This window comes from Passer montanus, unplaced genomic scaffold, assembly GCF_014805655.1.
Source record: "Passer montanus isolate IOZ18808 unplaced genomic scaffold, ASM1480565v1 scaffold62, whole genome shotgun sequence".
NCBI lineage: Eukaryota > Metazoa > Chordata > Aves > Passeriformes > Passeridae > Passer > Passer montanus.
Window position 1 is genome coordinate 387,135 of NW_024371260.1, and position 21,264 is coordinate 408,398.

Consider the following 21,264-nt stretch of genomic DNA (forward strand, 5'->3'; position numbering starts at 1 on the left):
AGTAAGATGTGTCCAGCAAGCAGGGGCTGTCTGTGATAATGGAGGGACTGCCAGAGAAGTTATAAAAGGGAATGTAATTTCTGCTTTAGCTCATAATCAAGGACCTAAAAAGGTAATCCAGCTCAGAGGAAGTAAGAAACTTTATAAATTTGTAAAATACAAGGAAACCACCTTGTGGTTTCCAAATGCAGCATCCCACACCTGTTCAAACTGGACATGGTTGTTCAGAACATCACAAGCCAAAACAACAGCCCCTGCAGTTCCTGAAATACAGGGCTGGTTTGTTTTCTGATTGTTCTGGGGGTTTTTCTACCTACTCTCCTCCTTCCTCCAGTTCCCACATCTTGTCAAATTCCTGACAAAACTAAAATCTGTGACCAAGCATCTGGCTCCAGGTCTGAGCAGGTCCCTTGCAGCCCTGAGCTGCTCTTACCGAATTGTGCCAGCAAGGAGAGGGTTGAAGGCGTACAACCAGTCGTTCATGTCCTTGTCATTGATGGCCTGCAGCAGGACCCCACGGTGCTTGGTGCACACTCCAAACGTGTTGGGTGTCTGCAACACGAAGGACAACTCACACACAAAGTCTACAAGCACAGAGGCTGAAGCACATTTCCTCTCTGAGAGAATCTGCTCCGTCACACCCCTCCTTCCCTCCATCCCTCACTGATGTCTCACTGCTGATTTCCAGGGTACTATTACTCATTATCTTCTACAAAATAGAGTCGGAACTGCTGAGTGTGGGCTTTACGAGATGGACCAGTAGAGTTCATTCTGTTCCTTGCAGGATGTTTGTATGTGTTGTTTTGTGGGGTTTTGTTTTTAAACAAACAAAACACACAACCCCAAAAAAACTTACAAAGGAAGCTGCAAAAACCCAACAGGCAGGGTGATGGCACCCATGGTCCCAAAAGCTAATCTGATGTGACAGCAGCCAGGGTCACTCTGGTACAACGGTGTCCAAAACCATAAGAAAGCCTGAACAAACTGGGAACTTTGTGGGCAGGATCCTCCATTTTCCTCACACAGAGATGACACACCTGATGGTACAGATGCACTGCTACTTGTAATGTTCTTGCTTTATGGATAAATAAACAACAGCTCTCAGACTGACCTTCACCATGGCCTGTTGATCCTCGCTGTATTCCACCTGAGCTGTGGATAAGTTTATGAGTCCTCTTTCTACAGGATCTTTGTCACTGTTGTAAATAAAAACATAGGGACGGCGAACCACCACAAAGTGCTTGGCCCAGGAGCTGGAGAGTGGCTCCTTGAAGTGGAGGTATCCTTTCTTTGACACCACAGAGCTGGAAAAAACAAACCCACCTCAAAAACAGAAACAGATTTTCCCTGAGTATCCCTGTTAACTGCAAAACACTGTGTAAGACACTCAGTCCTTAATATGTTTTGTCTGCAACAGTATTCTGAAGAAGTTCTTTTAAAACAAGCTGAATGGTGTCTTCAACAACTCTGCAAAAGTCTGACAGTCTTCCCCAATCCATCACAGAGGACTCTGCACTGCCATCACCTGTTAATCTTCCTTCTTCAAAAGGGGCACAGAAGCTAAGAATCTCACAAATCCCCTGTGACAGTTCTTGGGAAGCCACGATCACACAACAATAGAAAACTCACCCTGGTCTGATTTCCTCAATATCAGGAACCAGGTTTAGGAACTCATTCTTTCCAGCTCTGGCAAGGTAGGAAGTTTCTACTGCAGGAATTATCTGGAACTGCTCCACCTCATGACAGGGACTGGAGGCACGAGAATTTGCTTCTGGTGTCCTTTAAAAAAAGCAGAGAAAAAAAAAGTCAATCACAACAAAGCATCTGAATGTGACAATGGAATTTAAACTGCATCTTCAGGCCAGCCTCAAGTTCCACCCTCCAGCCCAGATTTATTGTATGACAGTGGGATCCTTTAGTACAACACTGAATAGCATTTTCCCTTGATATCTGCGGAATAAAACCTATAACAACCACTAGGAAGTTGCTTCCCCACTACTTCTACCTTTTTTCTCCTCCTAAACATAGTCACAACACAAACATACTTCCTACTGCTGCTGGATGTAAAATGTTCTGCTTCCTCAGCACTCCTCCCTCAGGGATGCTGAACTGAGAAGGTACAAACTATGTCTTTCACTACATAGTTATTACCAATTTCATCAAAAATATCTTGTATAGATATAGCTGAGAAAGATAAACAGAGATTAATGGCTAAACTGGTTTATTTTGGGTTGTTATTAGTAGACCTTTTCAACAGATCACTGAAAAAACTTGTGGACTGTGCACACTGTAGATGCACTGGTCACTGGAATGACAAGCATCTGACTGTTCCCCCAACACAAGCAGAAATAAAAACACTTCAAAAGAGCAAAGTCAGGAAAAAGAATTGTGCAGAGTGACTGGAGAAGTAAGGCAAGGGGGCTGTACTAGAAATATCTGAAAGTAGGGAAAAGAAAGGAAAAACAAATCAGACAACAGCAAAGAGATCTGTGAAGCACTGAAAAGTGACATTTCCTTTTAACACATTGCACTTACTTCTGATCAACTGAGTTGCACCTGGAATCCACCAGAGAAGGGCAGGTGGATGAGGGGGTGAGGGTGGCACTGCTGAAACTGGACACGGACGGGTCCCTTCCAATTGGGGAAATGTCTGAGAGCTGCAAGCAAAACACATCACAGCAGCTGATGGTCACTCCTGGCTCAGAGACAGAAAGGCTTTTTCACCAGCCATTCCCCTACTCAGCAGGCAGATTTTCACACAAACCCATCTGGGGGCAGAAATACAGCAGCATTTATGCAGACACAGCTTGTTATTACCAATGTCCTACACTTCTGATTATTCACACTCTGACTTCTTCAGTGGATAAACATCATCCAGATTGAAACTTGGTATTCCCTTTGCCCACAGGCAGAATTTTTAAGAGTAGATTTATCCTCTTACATAGGGAAAGTGTATGTAGGGAAAGACAGTAAGAGTCTGCTAATAAACTGGGTACTGTACTACAGTGCAAGCCCACACCATTGCAATTCCTGCCATAGCCTTTGGAACCTAATGCTGAATAGCCAAATGCTTCCAGTGGACTGAAAATAAAAAATAATTAATTAATATAAAGTGGTTTATCTTTTCATAGTATCAGCAGATTCCATGACTCACAAACACGCTGCTGTTGTACCACAAATAGAGTGTATTACAATTAAATATTTACCTTACAATCACTGATGCTGTTGTACACCTGGTTGAACTCCCGATTGAAGGTATGAGTAAGAAGCTGCAGACACTAAAGGGGGTACATGAGGGGAAAAAATGAGACACAGAGAAGAACTTTATATTTAGATTTTCAGAGAAATTTGAACAGAAGAGGTGATTTGCCAAGACACACTTGGGAGGTCATGAAGGAAAAAACAAATTCTAAACTGCTATGAAAAATCACAGAAGAGGGTAATAATCACTTCACTTGATAAAACTGGAAAGCTTTTATAGAATCACTGACAGAGGGGAACGAGATACAGCCACAGGCCAAACCTCCCCACAGCACTGGCCAGTGAGAGTGGCTTATTTCACCAACCAGGATGTTAAAATGAAACTCCCACACCACTGGACATTCCCCAGGCTATCTGAGCAGCTCGTGATTGACCTACAACCCCCTCTGGCACCCCAGCTGCCCTCAGGACGGCTGCCCTGTGCCCTGTGCCATACCTTGGTGGCCAGCTCCTTCTCCCTGTCCACCAGGCTCTCGATGTCCGCCGAGTCGTAGCCGCTGCTCTCGCTGGGCGTCACCGCGCTCTCGAAGGTCGTGGTTGAAATCTGAGAGGAAATGCTGGTGGAGGTGCTGAGGGTCCCACTGCTCAGGCTGGGAGACAACGAGTCACTCAGGGACTTGGGGATGCTGTCACCAAGCTTCTCACGAAGCAGAAGAAAATGTCGGGTTTTTTCCACCTAGTAAGAAAGGAAATCAGTGTCGTCCGCTCCAGGCAGGTGCCAATTTTACAGACACTGAACTCTCAGGAATCCTTTACTGTTCATACCAGTGACTCTCCCCAGGGAAGGGAGTTTACAGTGGCACTGGAAATTGAATTTGCCTTTGCTGAATACACTGAGATTCTGAGCTGACTCTACTCAGCAGCCAGCCACACACTTTGTATCTTCTCTGCCAGGAGAATTGATTTAAATCTTGACTTCCATCTCTTTCCTCACCTCATGCAGCAGCTCCAGTTTCTCCAGTTCCCACTGATGCTCTAGAATGAGGCTGTCACCCCTGGGCCTCCAACCTGCCAGGTTCTCTTCTCCCCTCACATATGCCACAGAAGTATCCAGGACTTTCCTCCTCCTCCTCTGCATTCCTGAGCAGAAAAAACAACACGAGACGTGTTAAAACCATAGCCAGAGAGGTGTCACTGAGAAATAATCAGCAATTTGCAAAGAACCAGTACTTCTGCTGTTTGGCTGGAAATATACAATACAAGGATTTCGTTACCTGAAAATACACAACCAAAGATATTTTATTTAGTCCAGCTTTCTTATTTTTTTCATGTATTTCCTATTGACCAAGATACAATGCAAACTCCTGTTCAGTCCAATTCAACTGAAGGACTTCAGTTTCTACATCTTAGAAGAAAAATACACCGATACACCATGAAGTACATTCCTTTCAAGAGGTGAAGTTGGCATCAGAAATCAGCAGCATCTTCAAAAGACAAGAAAAAGCTCCACTGCTGCAAAACCCAGTCTCAACTGTTGGTTATGAGCCATGGATTATGCTCCTAAGACTCAGGTAAGACTCATGTCCTGAGTTACCTTGTCAGAAAACATAAAGTTTCCAGTGAATCCTTGTTCACCAATGGAAAACACAGAGCTGAGTCTAAAGTAAAAGCCTGAGTAAGTGTTTGAAGGAATAGCAACATTCCATTGCTCCTGTGAAACACAGGGACTGCTTCTAATCAGGACAGAAATGTTTACTCCATTCTGCCTGAGAAATTTTCTGCAGTATTTCATATTTATCACTGGAGCAGCCAGCCACTGCTTACCTGGACTTCCTGTGTCTGACATTTTGCATAAACTCAGTTCATAGATCCCAGTGACTCGATTGCTGTTCACAGGAAAGCAGAAGAAACAAAAACATTCTATTTATTATCTTCAAAAAATACGTGCTTCAGCTTTAGCTCAGTGATTCCAAAGCAGAATTTTTAGTTGTTAGTTAGAACTAGATTTCAATACTACCCTTGCACAAAACAGCCAGAACTGCAAGATCCCAAAAAAAGGCATTTCCCCCATGTTCCCCCCACCCTGCACTGGACTTGAAGAGCACATGCTGCAGTAAATTCCAGGTCAGGATCAAAGTCATCTATGTGCAAGCTTGAAAAGTGGATCCCTCTTCCCAACTCTGTCAGTATGGAAAAGAGGTCAGTAAAGAGAGAAGCCATCAGAGTTCCACTGAAATAAACGTGAGAAAGAACATTCAAAACCAGACTGGAGAACCTATGAGTGGGTAAAGTTTCAAATTAAAAATTAAGAAAACCAAACAACATCCTCTAAGAGGAAACACAATAGTGACAAAAAAGGCCAATGCCAGAGGTGTGAGTGCACTCACGAGTCTGGGGACTTGGAGTAGCCGCTGCCGAAGAGGCTGCGCAGGGAGCGCGGCGGGGAGATCTTGGCGTCCCGCGAGTAGAACACCATGCACACATCCTTGGTGATCACAGCAGGCTGGATGCAGTGGTCAAGCTAAGGAACACCAGCAGTGAATGAACGGCTGCCGCCAACCCTGCCAAGTTACACTGCTGCCCTTAGGGGGACAGCTTTTGAAATTTGCTCTTGTTTGGGTCTTTGGTGAAGGGTTTTCATATGTGTAACTGTGAAAGAGAACTGCCAGATTTCTTGATGCATCCCATGGAATTATTTTACTATGCAAAACAACAGTGTCTTGCCAAGAGCTAAGCCCCTGTTTGTAACCCCAGTACTCACACAGCAATGTTCACTGATTCCAGTGGATTTTCACAGAAAAAGATAGATAAAGCAAGGCACAAAAAGGTAAGACCACCAGTATCTCCTGTGTTGCAAGGCAGTAATACCTTGACATTAAGGTGTTAACTTTGAGTCCATTTTTTCCACCCTGTTCTCAGGAAATGAATAAAAACTCTTACTGGCTTCAGGATTCAAATCACTCTCGGGTACACTCTGTGTCCTGTCTCAAACAGTTTACAGCCAGCAGGAAGGCACTGGTGTCTCACCTCCAGGTAGGCAGACAGGGTCATGTAGATCTTCTCTCCATACGGTGTCACTCGATTGAGGAGGAGGGAGTTGTGCAGGGAACTGTCCCAAACGGCCTCGAACCGGTAGAAAGTCCTGGAAAGAAGGACAGTACAAGGTCAATAGTAAGCATTCCCCTGCAGCCCTCTCATCACTCAGTGTAAGGCATCTCTTCCTGATATCATCCTCCAGTGAGGTGGATAAAAATACTTGAAGCAAAAACCTTCTCTTTATTTCCAGGATCATTCACTTCTACCTCAAACAGTAATAAAGACCACCACCTGTTATGGAGAAGACTCATCTAAAAGAGAAAAGAGGGAATGCAGAAAACAAAAGCTCTCATAGCTCTACAGGGAAGTCAGCACTGAACAGTTGTTTGTAAATGGAGAAAATTAATTTCTACTGCTGCAATTCAGCCCAGCTGCATCTTAAAAGAGCATGGGAAGATTCTTTCTACACCATATTTTAGGACTTCTGTAAGATGTTTCTTCAGTCTGGGACCAGGAAAGAGAGGAGCTGAAAGCTCCCCCAGGTCTACCCCAGCAACGCAGAAGGTTCAAGTAAGAAGTGAGACAGCATCACACACAGCACAGCTCAGTCACACATCCAAAGGCAGTGTTATACTCTCCCCTCTCTAGCAGGGGCTTGGGGAAATGAGCTTTCTCCTTTCCCACAGGCAGTGACAGACTGCAGGGAGGTCCCTTTGGAAAGAGACCTATGCCCCTGTTCAGGAACTCAGCACACCTTTCCACACTGGTGATGAAACAGAAGGGATTCATTCCTCATCACCTCTATAGAATTTCCCTCCCAAATCCCTTTGCTATTTTTATCCCATTTTGAGTCCAAATGATGTAGTACTAAAAGCAAGAAAGTGCTTTATGTGCATTATTTTTTTTAAATAAGTTATATATCTGAAGAGCTTCCGTACTAATTCCAAACTCAGAAAAATGGAAGATGAAACTAAAGACAAAGGACAAACAGCAAGGTGGGAAAATACAAAGCAAAACAAAAAGAAACATGAAACAGCCTAAAAGCAAACATGTCAGAAACAAAGAGTTTGACCTCAAGTGGAGCTCTCAAGAATCCCTTCTCTGATACCAATTACACAATTCCAAGCTAATACATAAAGGCACCATGAACTGCAGTCAAGTGAGAACACTGCTAGATTGCATTTGAAGAACCACATTTAGGAAACTACTTCTGAATATGTTGTTTCTATTAAAAATACAGAGAAACATAATCTAAAGAGCAAGTATTTGGTAGCTTTAAAAGCACTGTGAAGTACTGTAAAGTAATAATCCTCATCTGAGTTAGATTAGGCAAAGAGCACAGTTGTCATCTAAGCCTTTACACATCTGAGTTGAGTCCTTATGTTTGAAACTTTCATCATGACTTAGTTGTGACAGCAAGCAATTTTTTAAGTTCTAGCAAATTCCAGATCTACTCTCAGGGTGGAAGAGAAAGTAGCAAAACCCATCTGATCACAGATGGAAAAGCACTGCACGTAACCCCAGCATCAGTTCTGCACCATTTGCCAAACAAGATTTCTCCTCATGGAGAGAGAACACAGGGGTAAATGCTCCTCAGTGCAGAAATACTACCACCCTCTTGAGTAACATGATGTCTGCACAAACACCAAGACAGAGTCAGGCACAGCTTTGAGGCAATTCTTTTAGTGGATCTTTTCTAGCCAGGAAGGTAAATATACACAGCTTTGCCTGCCTAGACCAGAATTTGCTACAATAGCTACAGAGAGAGACAAAAACCAGAAGTGAGCAAACTCCTTTCAGCACAGCACGGAGGAGAAGGGAGCAGGGGACACACAAAGCATGGAACAGAGGAGAGACAGGTTAAATGTGTAGTTAAAACTGATTCTGAAGTGGATCTTAGCATTGTGAAAGGTGGTGAATTGGGAGCACTGAAGACCCTGTCGTCTCTTTTCCAGAGGCAGAGCACAGAAAGCAGAGTTCAAAGTGCCCCAGAGTGTGCAGCTGCCATGTCAGGCTGTGATCCCACTGGGAAGGAGAAACAGGAATCCAGCCTGGGCAGCTACTGCACGTCTGGCTCCTCTGGCAGCTGCTAAACTAAGGAGTGGCAACCACACGGTTAAATTCCAAATGCAAATCCAGCCCCAGAACAGAGGCTGAAGAGCAGGCACATGGCAGCCACTGCTATTTGATCTGGGCAATCCAAGTAACCTCATCATTCAGTCCTTGGCTTGGTCCCTCAAACAAGCAGCACTGCAGAGTCAGAGACAGTGAGAAATTCCAAATTTGGTTCTTTGATACAGAACAAGGGAAGAAAATAGCAAGGACTACAAAAGGGTCTCTATTGGATGGCACATCAAGAGATTCAGAAAGACTGCACAAAGGAAATTCTCCTACTCTCACATGTGAAGGAAAGTTCACCTTCCCAAGTCCCCCAGTGAACTGTACCTGAATAACCCTCTGACACAGAGGAGGAGGAGGAGGAGGATGGGGAAGAGGAAGACTACTTCTGGAAGAGCTAAGAGGTGTGCTAACAGAATTCAGTAAAAGCTGAGGGAAGTGGCAGCAATACAAATGGGACATAAAGCATTCTATATTCAAGAATCTTTATGTACAAAGGAAGCAAAAAGAAAATACCTAGGCATATCCTTATCAAGAAAGAGCCTGTAAAAACATAGAAAGAGCTTCAGTTAGTGCAGCCAAAAGCAGAACAGAAAAGCAACAGCTGAGAGGAACAGAACAAGTGGACTAATAAACAAAACAAAGTGAAAAAACCCCAGAGAAAGCAGCAAACAAGTCTGCAGACAATGAACAAACATTGAGACATATCCCTTACCAGGGCCTCAGCTCCCTTCCACCACGCTGCCATGCACTCATCCCACAACTTAAACCTTGGCATTTTGGGATGAGATGGCCAACAGCTTCATCCCTCTCATCCTTCACCCATCTTACAGAAAACTACAGAGATATAGAGGAATTTATTGAAACAAAACAGAAAGCACAGAGCTTTCCAACTGCAAATCCAGTAGTATCAGGCAGGAATCCAGCAGCAGTCTCCCTGTTTTCCAGTTTATTGATCCATTAATTCAAACACACTAAAGTACCCACTCCTCAGTGGAAGGCAACAAAGAACTGCCAATCCCCAGTCCCTGCCTGCCTTCACAGACCCAGGTGGCAGAGAGCCCACAGGCAGGAGCAGCATCCCAAACCCACTTTAATGGCACAGGTGCTTCAAAGTCCAGGCCTCTAACAGAGAAGGAAGAATTCCAGGGCTTGGAAGGATCCCCCCTCCAGCATTCAGCAGAGATGGACTCAAACCTTCCTCCCCCCTGGAAAAAGCCACTCAGAGCCCCACTCCAGGGATATTCTTCCCTTGCACCAGCTGAACAGAGGCAGGGAGCAGCCAAGTGCCTGCTGCCAGAGCAGGGACAGGCTGAGCCCAGGGCCCCTCTGCCTTGCTGCACTGGGCTGCAGACGCTGAAGCAGAACAATGTGGAGTCTGAGCCTCAGAGCAGTGAGGGACACAGAGCCACAAACCCCTGTGAACACATCTGCAGATGTACCTCCCAAAACTCTCCTTGTACTTCCATGCTGTATTCCAGCACCAAACCTTGATGTCAGTTAGAAGTTTTGGGTTAAATCCTGAGGCCCCCTTAAGCTGTTCCTTTCCATCTGCCTTTTATGGTCCACACACACGGAAAGTAACTCAGATGCACTGTCAGCAAACCCTTCCCACACACCAACAGATTTCAGCATTAGCAAGATTTTACAGTGATGTTTGTTCTCTACCTGTGTTCTGTGCCCAAGGAATTCTACATTTAATAATTAGCCACATTCCCAGCTTTCCAAACTGCCAATATATCAGAGGTCAAACAAATTTCTGATTCCTGCTGGAGGGCTCACTGCATTCACTTACCTGTTGGAGCTGTGAGAGGACTTCAGGTATTTTGCAGAGATAATATTCAAAGACAGAACAGCATCCACAGCAGCTTCATCTACCTCTGCTTTATTTCTTATACGCCCTGGGAAGGGAAGGAGGAGGAATCAATTAAAATTCAAACTGCAACACAGAAAGAATTTGTTTTCCCAAATACAATTTCAGACTACATGAATAATAAGCAGCTGTAAATGGAAGTTGCAAAACTTAAGTTTTTCCTGTGGATATTTTTCAAAATTCTCCTCCTACAGGCAGTGCTCATAAAAATGACAGAATGTGATACGAAGAGAAATTACCAGTAATAGCTTTTCTTCCTTACAGAGCAAGACAGAAGACCATTTACTCACCAACCACGAGCTCTCGCACATCCTTCCAGTGCAGCTCACTGCCCTTCTCATGGATGATGGTGACTGTGATTCTCCGCTGGATGCCCTGTGGGGTTCACAAACAAAGCACTGCTCAAGTGTTCACACATCATGTTTTGCACTTGTACTGCAAAAGTGAAGTAAATAATATCATTTAAATAATATCATTAATATCATTTCAGTCATTTAAATCATATCATTACATATCATCTGTAACTGAACAAGCAACTCTCTGTTTCAGGACCCTAAAATTCACTTCAAGGGGATGTTATATTCTCATATGTAAAAGAAATTAAATGTTTCCCCTTCCTCACTCCACAAAGACAGTAGGAAAAACATAACTTTAAACCTATGAACCATACTAAACTGTGATTATCTTTATAATCTAGCTAGAGACAAAATATTACTAAGGATTGTAAGAAGAATTTAAGATGCACTGAGATACAGTCACTTCATAGATTATGTGTCATAACCACAAGCAGTGAGAGAGAGCAAATGGAATTTGAGTCCACATGATCCTTCTGTGTCCTTAGAGATGCTGGAGAACACTGAAGGCACAAATCTGGCCCCAGAGGTTCCTGCTTTTTAAAAGGCTTTGCTCTTCCACGAGTGGGATGCCCAGGGATAAGGAACAGGAGCAGCAGTGTCCTGGGGACAGTCTCCTGAGAGCCAAAGGCACCAGAGCAGCACAGCCTGGGACACCCTGCCTGCCCCTGCAGGGCTGTGTGGGAGAGGTGCCAAGCCAGGCAGCAGCACGCCTCCCTCCCTCAGTGACCCCTGTGCTCCATCATACCTGGTGCAGCAGGAAGGTGCCCTGGCAGGGCAGGCCCCCGGTGTGATCCACGATAGCAGGGATGTACCTGTGTGAGACAGGGCCACAGATGAACCAGCACAGCAGCTTCTGCTGCCAGCACCTGCCTCTCCCTGCGGCAGCTGAAGGCAATGGGTGTGTCTTTCTGCCTGCTCCCCAAACAGGCTCCTTGTGGCACTACACATCAGTGAATCATGGAAGTGCCACCCACTGTACCTCCAGTGCAGCTCACTTCTCAATTTAACCCCCAAGGACCTGTCAGGGAAAACCTTCTTGCAGCAGAGATGAACACTGAACAGAGGCTGCTATGTGACTGCAGTGAAGTCTCCAGTGTCCCAAAGACTCCAAACTCATGGCCTACACAGGGAAGTCTTCCTGGTGCCTGTGCCTGGAACTTCACCATGGAAAGACCCCTCCAAGTGTGAAAGAAATCATACTATCACTTTAGTGCCTTCTAATGGGGACAACTATTGCCAGCAGACTGGACACCCATCACTACAAACCAGGCAGGCTCTACCATGGTGACTGCTGAACATCAGCCTGGTCTGAACAGAACAAAGGGGAAAGACCCAGAAATCTCATAAACCATTGTTCCTGAAACACTATATTAATCACAATATTAATAGAGGACTTACTCCCCTGTTGGCTCCAGTTCACTGATCTCAAACCACACCAGGAGGTCGTATTTGCTCACACTCTGGCCCAAGCTGGGCTTGCTCATAGTATTCAGCTTTGTAGCTGGCACTTAAAAGAAAAAAAAAACAAAAAGAAAGAAGAAAAAAAGAGTGGTTTGCAAAGACTGAACAAGTAAAACTCATCCAGGACGCACACAAATGTGCCATTTCACATATTCTGTGTACGTAGGCAGACCACAGCTTTCACCATGAAAATTATGTTGCTTACAGCAATCATTATTTCTCTAAATGTTTATTAAATCTAGGTTACTAGAAGAGAAAGAAATTTTGAAGTTAAATAATGGAACAAAAGTGCATCCAAAGAGCCTAGAAAAATACACAGTCCCTCTAGATCCACAGAGAAATTTCCTCAAACATGCATCAGTTGCTTTATGGCTTGACAGTTGGTGATTTAGAATTGCTGAGGTCTGTTCATCTGCAGCATTACTCATCCATAAAGTGCATTTCACCTTCCCCACACAAGAGGAAAAGAGTATAACTTAAAACTTCAGTCTTCACTTCATGTTACAAACTGCCAGACCCCTGCACCACTTGGTTAAGATACTGTATATGTGAAAAGGCAGAACAGGACTTATTCCAGAGCCCTAATCCTGCCTAAGTATTTTTCTGGGCTCCTTATCTCTTGGCATTAGTGAGTATAACCAGCCAGATCCTCTCTAATTCCTTTCATTCAAATGTAGGGATAAACCATGTTAAAAAAAAATAATGAGACAGCTTAAATTCTAGAAATAACCTAATACTCCCTCACACATCATACCTTTTAGCTGCCATTACATGCTTTCTCTTATCTGTTCACTCATTACATTTCTGTAAATGGGAACATTTTAAAAGCTTCGTTCCTGTACACTCTGAGATTTTTCTAACTCTGATATTTCATTTTTTTTTCCTTTCACATACTAACCTCACTGCTTTTATTAACCCAAATAATTATTCTCCCTTCTACCTCTCAAGACCCAATCCCCCCTTGCTCAGGTATTCTTTGGGTTCTCCCACCTTTACATCTCTGTATCCTTTGGCTTCTACCATGACTTGACATAACAGCCCCCAGTTAGAGCAGGTCCTTACAGGAGTGCCTAGGTGCTCTCTTTTGAGATCTGTTTCTCTTCTGGGTAAAACAGCAGCTGCCTCAGAGGGACAGATTTTACAGGAATCAGTTTTTCACAGCACAGCTCCACCCTGGGAGGCAGTGAGCTTGGGGCTCATCATTTGCCTTCCCATACTTTACTCAGGGTAGTAACTCTCTCTACACCCAACCACCTCATGCAGCTGCACATGAACTCACTCCAGCCAGAACTTCAAACACAAATCACTCAAGGTTATTGCTAAGCAGAGCGACTCAAAAGCATCAGAAGAGAAAAACAACAGAAAGACACATGGAACTAAACATGAAAGCTTGATGCTAGATGTTCTCAAAGATTTGCTCTGGTACATTCATTAATCAGCATGACTTTTTATTTGGGTTAAATAAAACAGAATAGAAGTGGAAGTGAGGAACAGCACTGTTAGTGGCAGGAAAGGAAGATGAGTGAAAAGGAAACCTATACAGAACACAGCAGAATGTTTCCTCTATACCTGCCTGTGTTTCCATATGCATCTCTCATCCCAGTACCACAAAACTCTATGCAGAACACAGAAAAAATCAGAGGTCCTGGAAGCTCCAGGGAACAGATGCAGTGACACACAAAAAAATCTCTATTGTGAGATGTGACTCCCAGCACACTGGAGTCTGCACACTGTCTCAATGGCTCTCTCTAAAAGAGCCCTACATTTAAGCACAGCATCATCCTTCCATGAGCACAACCATGGCAGCTTCTACTCCTAATGCTACCACACGATGAAGGAAAAAGGAATTTGGAAGCACATTTTGGAACTACTTCTACATCTATCACAGCCCGAGTTTGGCTACTAACCATCTCGTTTAGGAGCCCGCTCACTCTGACAAGTGGGAACAGGCAGAAAGAGAAAAGGGGGCAGCTGGTCAGCTCCATCCTGGAAAGCAGCCACGGCAGAGGAGGCCAGCACGGTGGCGTGCTCGGACAGCGTGTTCAGCACGTGCACGTTTACATAGCCAGACATCAGGTACCTAATCAACTCAATTTTCCTTTCATGGTCTGCAGAGGGAATGCAACACACACAAAGAAAGGATGGTAGAAATATGCAGGTGAGAGAAAGAGGGAGAAGGAGGAAATTAAAGATGAAATGGAAAAAAAAATCACAGAAGAGTTCAGCATGCATTATTCCAGTTAAGCAAAGAAAACCAAGAATCATTTCAACAAGACTCACTAAACAAGAACATGAGAGAACAAAAATGATGAAGCAATTAATGAACAAGCAAATTTCCAGTCAGTAAGGGCACAGTAAGCATGGGAAGAGCCATAGCCAGATCTCATGGAATATGGTCAATACCTCAGGAATGGAATTCTACCCCCTAATGAACTAAGCAGCACTTCCTGCAGAGGAGGTTGAGAAGAAATAGAAATAAAACATAAAGAGGGCAGAGAGCCAGCAAAGACATCCAGTGCCCCCTGCAGCACTCACTCCGTTTACATTTCTCAGTGTCCTGGACCCCTCAGGAATACACTACAACCTCCATCTGCAGCAGCAGCCCTGTGATGTACAGAATTAGAGAGCTGTTCTCACCTGGCTTTGACAGTGGCATCGGGGGAGGAAAGAATCTTCGAGAAGGCTGTGGAGGGCTACAGAGAAATGAACAGTTGTCAGTAAGAGGCAGTTAAACATAAGAAATATACACAAATGCACACACATGCATCTTTGTATACACACACCTATTATTGTCTCTAAACATATCCTCACAATTCTATGAGACAGGGAAATATCCCTGTCAGGAAAACAAGGGGGCTCAGCACATTTCTCAGACTAACCTGTGCTCTTTTTCTATTCTAGCTCAACCAACCCTAGGAGCACTGCTGAGCTGTTCCCAGAGCTCACAGATCACTGCTGGAGCTCCCAGTATTCCCAGTGCAGTGCTCCAGTCCCCAGGGGGGTTTAGGGTGGACTGGCAGAACAGGCAGCTCTCCATGTTTGACAGGGCAGACAATTCAGCAGTCACTGCACTGGGTAAAGAGGCCTCTGGCAGCACTTTCACCTCCATCAGGAATTCTGCCTGTGAGGCTGTGGTGCACAGTTTCAGGAGTACCAGAACTGCACAAGCTCAGCATGATCCCCAAGTGCCTTTATGCCAGGCTAGTGACCAATACCTGTTGAGATCCTGTCCTTGCAGGTGGAGAGGATGCTGCTGATAATGTCCAAAGACTTCAAAGACAATAGGCTTTGTTTTGATGTACTCCACAAATGATTCTGTCACTTCCACAGCAATCTATTTCAGGAGTAAGGAAAGAAAATGAGACATTCAAAAAAGGAAATCTCTTTGAGGAGTCTGTATTTTTCTTATCACTTAGTGTCACTCACAGTAAAAGCAATTGCATTCCCTTCTGGTTTAGACACTAATTCTACTCTCCAAGAAAGGAGAAAATTAAAGCCTCAGTATCAGGCATTTCAAGCAGGAGAAGAGGAGGCTGCATGTAACCAAAGCATTGCACAGTTCATAAAAATAGATATATCCAGTTCATCTGAGATCAGAGTACTGCTATTCACATGTATATTTTATTTCCTGAATTCTAGACTGTTTTCACCCTGGAAAGGAAACACAGAATTCAATGGCAGGAAGTAGAGGTGAAAGAAGAGTTAAATTTGCCACAAAGAATCATTCTGTGTTTTGTTTTGTGATGGGAATTACATCATTCACCTGATCACTCCTAGTACTGTCTATTCCTAATAATCCTGCTTGCCTTGAAGGACACCCAGAACTCCCAGTGCAGACAGACAAGTTACTGCTCATGGAAAGCTTTACTTACATTCTGAACATGGTAAAACCCAAGGGGAGTCCCTCTGCCATTGTTTTTGAGAGGTTCTGTGGAGAAAGCTTCATCATGTCGATGTAGAAAGCTTTAAAAAAAATAAACCAAAAATCAGCCACCACAGAATGGTTTAATGAAGATTGCTGTGCTCTGAATCCAACCCTGAAAGGAAATCCTAAAACCCTCAAAGAAATGTATTCTGCTGGAAGTTTAGAAGCAGTTGAGTGATGGCCTAAAGCTGGGCATGCCATAGTCTTGTGGGACCACAATTGTGGTACCTGTTTTATGTCCTTATTACTCCTTTTGATTCTCTTCCTTAAGAACCCAAGCCTGAGACCACTTTCACTTGACAAGTACTGATTTCCTCCAGGGTCATGCAGCTTCCATTCAAATGGGTGTATGTACAATCTAGGATTGAATTTTTCACATTAAAAGCTTAAAACCTTAAGATATCTATGAACTAGTAACTTATGAGCCCACTTTAATTTCTTTCTGCAAAACTTTAATCCTTAACATCTGCTTAAGAGAAAGTGAGGACCAGGAACTCCAGTAGGTGCCAAGGAGTTTTTCTCTGCTGTACAAAACCTCCACCCATCTGCAAAGTTCTCAGAGCTCCACTGCCCACTGTTCTTTGCTCTCTCTCTCACACCATTAATTGCCTCATGCAAGTGAGGACAAATTCTTACTTGAACTGGCAGAAGATGTCTGCATATTCGGGCAGGATGCCACTGGCCTGCAGCACTGTCACACGGAAGGTAAACACACTGCCCAGCTTCAGGTGATCACCAATTTCCTCAGTGAATCCTTCCATAGTCATCTTTCCATCCAAAGTGGCTGACTTCAAGTCTTAGGGAGAAAAAAAACACCTCATATGAAATAAATTTTTTTTTCTCCTTTCTTTTCTTGAAATAGTTCTTCAGGAGACAGTTTAGTCCCATCAGTTCTTTGTTTTTTTTTTTTCCTTTTAAACCCAAATAATTTGCTGATAACCAAAAGATCCAAATATCTGAGAAGTTTTTCTTCAAATGAATCTCTCACGTTCAACCAGGATCTCCCATGTTCAACCCAGGACATTCCTGAAGGACACTCAGAACTCCTTTCTGTGACTGACTGGAAGTGTCATGAATTTCCCAGAAGTTCTCCAATCACCACGTATTTCTTGCTTACCCAGCTCGTTCATTCTGTTGATCTCCTCTGGAGGAGTGGTAACCTCTGAATTCTGTCCTTGCCCTTCCACAATCCTCAACTCCTCCAGTGAGAGTCCAGACCTAGTCATCGCAACTGAAGAAAAATCACTCTGAAAAATTAAATATAGTGCCTTGTAACAGACTTCTGCACTTTCTGGGTTTGCCATCCCCTTCTTTCCCTACAACACGTGTTCTTTATTTAGAAGCACAAGCTACTACACTCAAAGACACCTAACTCAATTTTAAGAATTCTTACCTTATCAAAATACTCATTGTCAAATGAAATTTTAGCTGTCCCAGACTGTCGAATACCAGATCCATAATCTGGGGCTTCTTCATCAGCTAAAAAAAAGAGGGAAAAAAGAAAATAGATAAAGTGCTGGAAAGGATCATACCAGAAACCTCTCCAGCAGGAACTCGGGTGTGGGAAAACAAGACAGCTCTCAAGCTTCATTGTGAAAATATTTAACTTCAGAGAATTTTGAATGCACACCAACTTTAGCACTAATTTTCATTATTTATCTACTTCTGATTATTATACTGAGGTAAACTAACATCTAAAATTCTGTAGCCACGAACTCAGCAGTAACACTAGCAAAGCTCCAAAAGGACATGCTGGAAATCTGAAAGTTGGATCTGTCCATACAATCTGCTCATTTCAGCTCCTCCTCTTCACAGAGAGCAACAACAACAGGGCCTGGTTAAATGCCAAAGTTTTTTCACAGTAAATGCACAGTCACAGCAGAAATCCCAAGATTCACAATGTGCTCCAATGCTTTGCTTAGGGATCAAATAATGCCATGGACCTTTTTTAAGGGATGTCCCCAGTTCAGTTTCTGTTAGCCATGCTGTTTTCGGTTCATTTGGATGGATAAATATTTATTTGGAAATATTCAGTCAATGCTAAGGAGACCAAACCAAACCAGACTTTTGTAAACATTAAACCAGATTTTAATTCACTTGTTTTAATCCCTGCCAGGGTGATTCTTATACATCTTCAGAGTCTGAGTTTCATTCTATGTTCCCATGGAGAATGCAGCTTCCAGGGTTACCCTACCTAAAGAAGCAAGAACTGCTGGCAGCTGGCCACTGCTGGAAAGTGCAAATTCTGGGAAGGATCTGTGCTCCCACCAGCTCGGATAAGGCTTGGCCCTGCCAAGCAGCCCAGCTCACACTGAGCAGTGTGAAACAGCAGCAGTGACCTGCAGTAAACCCTGGCACGCACACAATGGCAGCTCAGCCCTGGGCGAGGCCGTCACCACCCCGGATATCTACTCCTCTCTTCTGAAAAGAATTCCTGGTGATTAAACACTGCGTTAAAGCAGCTCCCAGTCTCCACGTTTTTAGTGAGGCAGTGAAGGGGGAAACTGCTGCTGATTTCTGCCTACACCATGGTGAAAACCATCAGTTCAGGAACTTCTTCACGTGCTCTCCCCAGACCCCAGAGGTGCACATTTCTGAGCATTATTTAAAGGGATAGTTTGAGCACAGCTAAAACTTGGCACATTTAACTTTAATACAGGACACCAAAACTATCAAACCAGGTACCCTTCTCCACTGTTTATACTGGGTGCCAGAAGAAAAAAGCTTTGCTTTAGTTTTAGTTTTCAGACCTCTTAATCTTCCACTGTCCTAAAAAGCAGAGTTGCATTAGTTGCCAGGTATAAACGTCAGTGGACAACATCATTATATCAAGACTTATTCATGCTCAGCCCGTGTGGTGAAACAATCAATGAAGTCATTTCGATACCAACGGAGAGCAGGTGTTCTTTGCAACACGCAGGTTATTCAGTGTGGGTATGAGGAGAGGGGTTTGGTGCCAGGCTCTCACCTGCTATGGCCTGCACAGCCACGCGCAGGAAGCCGCGCACTTCGCCCTTCTCGCTGACCACGGCCACCCTGTGGATCAGGGGCACGGGGTACAGCAGGTTGCTCAGGTACACGAACGCCCTGGAGACAGGAGAGAAACACAGCCAGCATTAGGAACAGTGTGCCAAACCCCACTGCAGCCCTGCTCGGCTCTGCAACAGCCAGATCTCAGACACTGCATCTCCCAGACCTGCAGGAGGGCCTGGGGCCATCCTGCCCACACAGGAGGTCCTGGGGCTGTCCTGCCCACACAGGAGATCCCAGATCCCTCCTGCCCACACAGGAGATCCTGGGTCCCTCCTGCCCACACAGGAGGTCCTGGGGCTGTCCTGCCCACACAGGAGATCCCGGTCCTTCCTGCCCACACAGGAGATCCCAGTCCCTCCTGCCCACACAGGAGATCCTGGGTCCATCCTGCCCACACAGGAGGTCCCAGTCCCTCCTGCCCACACAGGAGATCCCAGTCCATCCAGCCCACACAGGTCCTGGGTCCCTCCTGCCCACCCAGAGCTCTGGCCAGGCCCAGTGCAGCCAGCAAAGGCTCCCAGTGGGAGCTCGGAGGGACCCAGGGCTCACAGGAACGAGTCACAGACACAGAGAGGGGATGGCTGCATGGAAGGTAACCAGAGATGCACTGCAGGTGTGAATGGAGCTGTTAGCAAGCTGATAGAATCCATCAGGGAACGACTGATGATAAAAAATGAGGTTGTTGGAAATGATAAATTAAAAAGGAATTTATCTACTGTGCTCACAAAGCCTCAATTTTTACTGAACATATAAAACCATTCTTTAAAAACCAGATTGACTGAATATTTTCTCTCTCCTATATTTCTTCGATAACACTGTGTGCAGAATAACCAGAACCCACAATAAACCACAAGTCATCACTTAGGTTAATTGGAAGATTCACTGATTGTACAGATAGTGGAAGACTGAAAGTCTTCACAGGTAAATCTCTTCAGGATTTATTTCTTTGAAAAAACAAAACATAAATATGACATGACAGCACTGCTCTAGAAATCACAGTTTCCAAAAGGGAAAACAGCATTTAGGCCCCATGGGGGACAATCCTGCCCTGCACTAACTTCTAAGTTATATACAAGCAGGGTCTGTTTTGGAGCAGTAAGGTAACCAATTTAATTGTATAGACTTTAATTAAGTAATTTTTAAAGCGTCACACTTCAGTGGGATTAGCTTGAGCAAGACATTAAATGTTGATAAGCTCAACAAGTCAGCTAAAGAACAGCTCTCAGCAAGGGGAAAATATGGCAGGTTTTAATTATTAAATGAGCTGTTTCAGAGTTCAGAAGGGTACTCATGCACAGAACTTTAACCAATAGTTTTACTAGTCAGTAAATTTAAAGTGACTAATTATGCAATTTTAACAAATTTATGCACATTAAACTATACTAAACAACAGTAATTATTTAAGTAACTTCCTCTTTACATTTGTTTTTATTAGTCTTTAGTATTATGTGTAATTAATTCCTGTAATTTATAACTGTTATTGTTTAGCATTCCTAGGAAAAGTCCTGCATGGCAAAGGGAAGTGCTGCTCCTTGGGTTCACATGCCCCTTCCAAGGATGAATGAACTCTTTTGAAATGACAAGGAAGTCAAACAGGTGTCAGTCATGAACCAAGGACACAAAAATAATGCTACTAAAAAAAAGTGGTGACAAAATGCAATAGAGAAAAGGATGATTAATATGGCTATAAAGTAGCAAAACAAAAAATGAAGAAAACCATACAACAACAACAACAACAAAAATCCAACTGCAACAGAACACTTCACTAAGATTAGGATTTAATTCCTTTTCAGTCTGCTTCAAAGTGAGGTAAGCTGGGTTGTGCAGCACTACTGCTGCTTCATCCTGAGACAGTGCCAAGTTAGGAGTGGGGTAAATCTTAAAGTTCTCCTCCTCCTCTTCCCACATCCGTGAGGAGTCCCACGCCCCAGAGAGCCCCTAAGTGCCCCCTGCACTCAGCCCAGCAGACTGAAAGAGGGGAGCTGGATTAGCAGAAAGATTGGTGAGGTAAAATGGCATACTCACAACAAAACTAGAAATTAAATTTAACAAACACAATTTTTAAAAAAACCAAAACAAAACCAACAGAACTCAAAATGATGGCAGATATTTTTAAAATGAACACATTAGGATTTCAATAAAATATCCCATAGTCCTCTCCCACCTCCCTTAAAAACAAAGCAAATGCTTGATATGTCACACCATTAAATAGAGTCAACCTTGAAGAAACCCAGCATGCCAGAAGAGATGGCTAAAGGGAC

General features: G+C 43.9%; 1 protein-coding gene across 8 annotated transcripts in view; it reads right to left on the reverse strand.

Moving 5' to 3' along the window:
• Positions 1 to 21,264, reverse strand: part of KIF1B (kinesin family member 1B) — a 77,236-nt gene that overhangs the window by 4,756 nt on the left and 51,216 nt on the right. For all 8 annotated transcript variants that reach the window (XM_039727705.1, XM_039727702.1, XM_039727698.1 and 5 more), the window contains 21 exons: positions 18,939 to 19,057; positions 17,364 to 17,449; positions 17,088 to 17,217; positions 16,607 to 16,766; positions 15,918 to 16,008; positions 15,261 to 15,379; positions 14,683 to 14,738; positions 11,983 to 12,091; positions 11,330 to 11,396; positions 10,519 to 10,603; positions 10,151 to 10,256; positions 6,229 to 6,343; positions 5,589 to 5,722; positions 5,026 to 5,087; positions 4,196 to 4,341; positions 3,698 to 3,937; positions 3,207 to 3,278; positions 2,536 to 2,657; positions 1,630 to 1,779; positions 1,112 to 1,304; positions 434 to 552 (listed from right to left, as the gene is read on the reverse strand). In XM_039727705.1, coding sequence (XP_039583639.1) covers positions 434 to 552; positions 1,112 to 1,304; positions 1,630 to 1,779; positions 2,536 to 2,657; positions 3,207 to 3,278; positions 3,698 to 3,937; positions 4,196 to 4,341; positions 5,026 to 5,087; positions 5,589 to 5,722; positions 6,229 to 6,343; positions 10,151 to 10,256; positions 10,519 to 10,603; positions 11,330 to 11,396; positions 11,983 to 12,091; positions 14,683 to 14,738; positions 15,261 to 15,379; positions 15,918 to 16,008; positions 16,607 to 16,766; positions 17,088 to 17,217; positions 17,364 to 17,449; positions 18,939 to 19,057 — 2,481 coding nt within the window. The remainder of the gene's footprint in view (positions 1 to 433; positions 553 to 1,111; positions 1,305 to 1,629; positions 1,780 to 2,535; positions 2,658 to 3,206; positions 3,279 to 3,697; positions 3,938 to 4,195; positions 4,342 to 5,025; positions 5,088 to 5,588; positions 5,723 to 6,228; positions 6,344 to 10,150; positions 10,257 to 10,518; positions 10,604 to 11,329; positions 11,397 to 11,982; positions 12,092 to 14,682; positions 14,739 to 15,260; positions 15,380 to 15,917; positions 16,009 to 16,606; positions 16,767 to 17,087; positions 17,218 to 17,363; positions 17,450 to 18,938; positions 19,058 to 21,264) is intronic.